The sequence below is a fragment of the Epinephelus moara genome, chromosome 14 (genome assembly GCF_006386435.1).
Source record: "Epinephelus moara isolate mb chromosome 14, YSFRI_EMoa_1.0, whole genome shotgun sequence".
NCBI lineage: Eukaryota > Metazoa > Chordata > Actinopteri > Perciformes > Serranidae > Epinephelus > Epinephelus moara.
This window is the reverse complement of record NC_065519.1, coordinates 32,753,020-32,756,816: the sequence shown is the minus strand read 5'-3', so window position 1 is coordinate 32,756,816 and position 3,797 is coordinate 32,753,020. Positions and strand designations below refer to the sequence as shown.

The window sequence follows — 3,797 nt, the reverse complement described above, 5'->3', positions numbered from 1 at the left end:
ATAGTCAACTGTATAAATGCGTAAGTTACTCATCTGACACTATCAAACCCGTGAATCCCATGAAATCAATGTTCTGTAGAGATGAATTGTGTGTACTACAATTATCATCTAATTCCCCCAGATCCAACCTCTCAGGTGTAAAACGGACATGGGAGCAAATAAAGAACAAGCACAAAAACATCATTGCGTGTGGTAAATTGGCCTATTTAATGTCATACCCTGCATATCAATCTACCAAGTTAATAATCTGAATAAAATTATCCTGCCATTGAGTGTTAGAAATCAACAGCTGAGCAAAATATACACTCCCTTTATTTAAAAAATGTAGAAATGATATTTAACATTTCCAGCAACAAAGCTGTCAATCAGGCACATTATCTCTAACAGGGACAATTTTCCCCCAGACCTTCGGCACTAATTGATGGTGCTATTAAGTGCCTCCAAAATATTGTGAAATGCCTCAATTTCTTTTACTAGTTAAATAATTAAACTTCCTATAATGACTGGGCTGCATTTCTGTTTCAGTCTCCTACAGAATGTGAGCTCTGCAGGCTGAAGTTCATATACATTCTAAAATGATGTGCTGTTTCACATTAGCATTACATCCTATGTCCCTTCCTAGTATATTACCTGTGACTGTATATAACCTATTGGACTGTCACCTCTCTAATCCCACATGGGAGCAGCTTCAGTGTCACCACATTTCCCCTTCTGATTTACACTGCTACAGCCAACAGGAAGAAGAATCAGCGCAAGCAGACAGGGCTGGGTGGTCCCTCACAGGAATACACCCCTGCTGAGGAGCTGGCCCTGGCGAAGAATGAGGGTCGCCCCATAATGGACGGGGTGGAAGGGGGGTGGCCTCTGTCCCTGGTTCCACCTCGGTCTCCAAATATGTCCAAAGTACGTATGTGTCAGTGTCAAACCTTGGGCAATTTACATCATATCATTGTGACCTTACTAACACAGGCCCATCCACCTTCCCCTCAGTTGATGGAGATACATTGGTGCTGGTGGTGCCAGAGGTGCCACCATCAGACACTGTGTCTCAGGCAGAGGTAGGCCTACAGTAATTCATACATCAGTCACACATCAGCATATGATCAGCACATGGCTAACAGACCACTTATATACTGTCTCTACAGCCGGTGGACCATGGGGATGCAGAGACACTGTCAGTTTCCTCTGAAGGGGCTGTGGAGGTACAGTATCACCTTATAGTTCCTTACCACGTATTGTAGAGCAGAACCTGCCCACATCAACACAGACTGTAGGAGTGTATAGATTTGGCTGTGACTGAATGGTGGTGGTCTGCACATGGGGCTTAACAACAACCACTTCAAGTGTTCAGTACTACTACTGCTATGTTAATATTGCAGGAAGAAACATGCCCTCCCCCTGCTGAGCCCCAAGCCTCCACATCAGGCTCAATACCCAGCAAAGGGAAGGGACCACAAAAGGTAATATTAACCACAACTGAAACTGGGAGGTTTGAAGTCAACATTATTATTCATAAAGGGACAATGCATATTAATGAACATAGACATGTAAATATGCAAGATTATAGCCAAAGCTAATTTCCATCTTCAGTCCCTTAGCAGGCCAAAGACCAATGTCAGCCACACAATACAATACAATAACAGTGACGGCAGATATTAAAGTGCAAGATATTAGAGACAATGTGACATTTCCACCCCTGCAATAGGACAATGCTACAATGATATAGCAGCACAGACATGAAAGTCAGCACAGAGCAGTGTTCCTCCATTGCATTATAAATAAGATGTCCTACCTCACACACTTTACATGCTTTAACCCATGTGCTCCATATTTTACTTGTTTCAGGCAACAACTGATGCTGTGAGGGCCCTCTACAAGAGGAGTCTGGAGCAGGACATCAAATACAAGGCCTTGAAAATACAAAAAACAGAGCTCCAGATTCAGTACATAAAATTGAAAATCAAGAAGCTAAAGAGGGAAGGTAAGTGAGTAATTTATTTATTGCACTATAAGTGAGAGTTGGTCCTCAAATAAATGTTAACTGGCTAAATAAAGGTCACATTAATTTAAATAAGTGAAACTTCTTTTGTGTTCAGCTCTCAAATGCACAGTGCATGGGGTCAATGGTAGTTAACAAACTAGACATCACAACTACATTGTCAGTAGTCACAGGGATAAGTAGCTCACTACAACCCCCAGTACTGCTACTGTGACCCTGACAACATTATTCCACACCATTTAAGCCATTAACATAAGTTGATACATTCATACTGTACCATTCAATACAAAGAGCTTTTCAGGGTGTCAACATTTTAAGTCAAAATTCAAACACCTCCATTAAGATACAAGCATCACTAATGTGCTTATGTTCTTCTTTCTTACAGGGATGGATGAATGACTAAATGCGTGACAAATAAAAAGTTTAAGCCAAAAACAGCCTCTGTCTGTAAGGGGAAAAAGAAAACCGGCCTCTATCTTTGAGGGGAAACAAAAACGGCCTCTATCTCTATGGGGAGGAAAAACAAAAAACCCGGCCTCTATCTGTGAGGGGGTCTACATAAATTGCAGAGTAATGGCCTCCCTGACTGCCCGGCCTGTGGGAAAGTCTAGGTGGATGGGGTCCACCACATCAGGGGGCTGAAGGTCAAACTGTGGGTCTCTTTCCCTCCTAATTGTTGCAATGTTATGCAGCACACAACAGGCAGCAACTATCTTGCACGCCCTGTCTGGGGCCACTCTCAGCTGGCGCAGACAGGCAAAGCGGGCCTTCAGGAGTCCAAAAGTCTGCTCTATCCTGGCCCTTGTCGAATTGTGGGCCCTGTTGTACAGGGCCTGTGGTCCCGGGTCAGGCTCAGGGTAGGGGGTCATTAAATATGGCTGGAGAGCATACCCCCTATCTCCAAGCAGCACCCCACTGAAGTCTCCTGTAGATGAGAGGAAAATTGGCAGGATCAGTATTACAATTTGCAGTTTGTATCTTATCCTATTATTTATGAAATTACTTCTGCAGTACTTTTTGTTCCTATTTTTCAACTTGTACATAAGCCACCACAATGACCAAGTCAGATTCCTTGTATGTGTAAAGGTAATTGGCAATGAACTCGATTCTGATTGAAGCACATATTGTAACACATAATAGCATGCAATGTACAGTTGCCATGCCTTGCTGCAGTCTGCGGCAGAGTGTGCTCTCATTGAACACACGAGAGTCATGTACAGAGCCGGGCCACCTAGCATCAACACTGGTGATGAGGCAGTTGGGGTCACAGGTCATCTGCAGAGAGATTTGGTAACAGTTCCAAAGCATCAGTCACTGCGGCATTAATGTATATTTGATACCCTTTATATTTATATTAAGGTTTAACATTTAACAGGCACAATACATACAACATTGCCAAATAGAATGGGAAAATGTGATGCATATAAGACGTCTAGCTTCAGCTAATTTGCAGTCTTTGTCCCTGGTCAGGCTTTAGAATACAATACAGGAATATAGCCTACTGAATACAATACAAATGCAATGATACAATGAATAATATGATACAATGAATAAATACCATGACTACATAAATACAGTTGCAATTGCAGATTAAGAACACGAGTTATAAGACATGTTAGATATGGACATGTGATGGTGATTCCCACTGTTTAACATGGACAACTGGCGTCAACCCCCCCACCCCCGGGATTTACCTGTACATTGAGGCTGTGACGGTTGTGACGGTCAACATAATCCCCCTCATTCTCACCCAGAGGCGCGGAGATGGGGATGAGTGTGCCGTCAATACAGCCAAGCA

General features: G+C 42.8%; 1 protein-coding gene across 1 annotated transcript in view; it reads right to left on the bottom strand.

Moving 5' to 3' along the window:
- Positions 1-2,553: 2,553 nt before the first annotated feature.
- The window catches only part of LOC126401211 (putative nuclease HARBI1), a 179,021-nt gene continuing 177,777 nt past the window's right edge, over positions 2,554-3,797 (bottom strand). Inside the window, exons 2-4 of the mRNA XM_050062328.1 lie at positions 3,694-3,772; positions 3,163-3,274; positions 2,554-2,924 (exon numbers count right to left, since the gene is read on the bottom strand). Coding sequence (XP_049918285.1) covers positions 2,554-2,924; positions 3,163-3,274; positions 3,694-3,772 — 562 coding nt within the window. The remainder of the gene's footprint in view (positions 2,925-3,162; positions 3,275-3,693; positions 3,773-3,797) is intronic.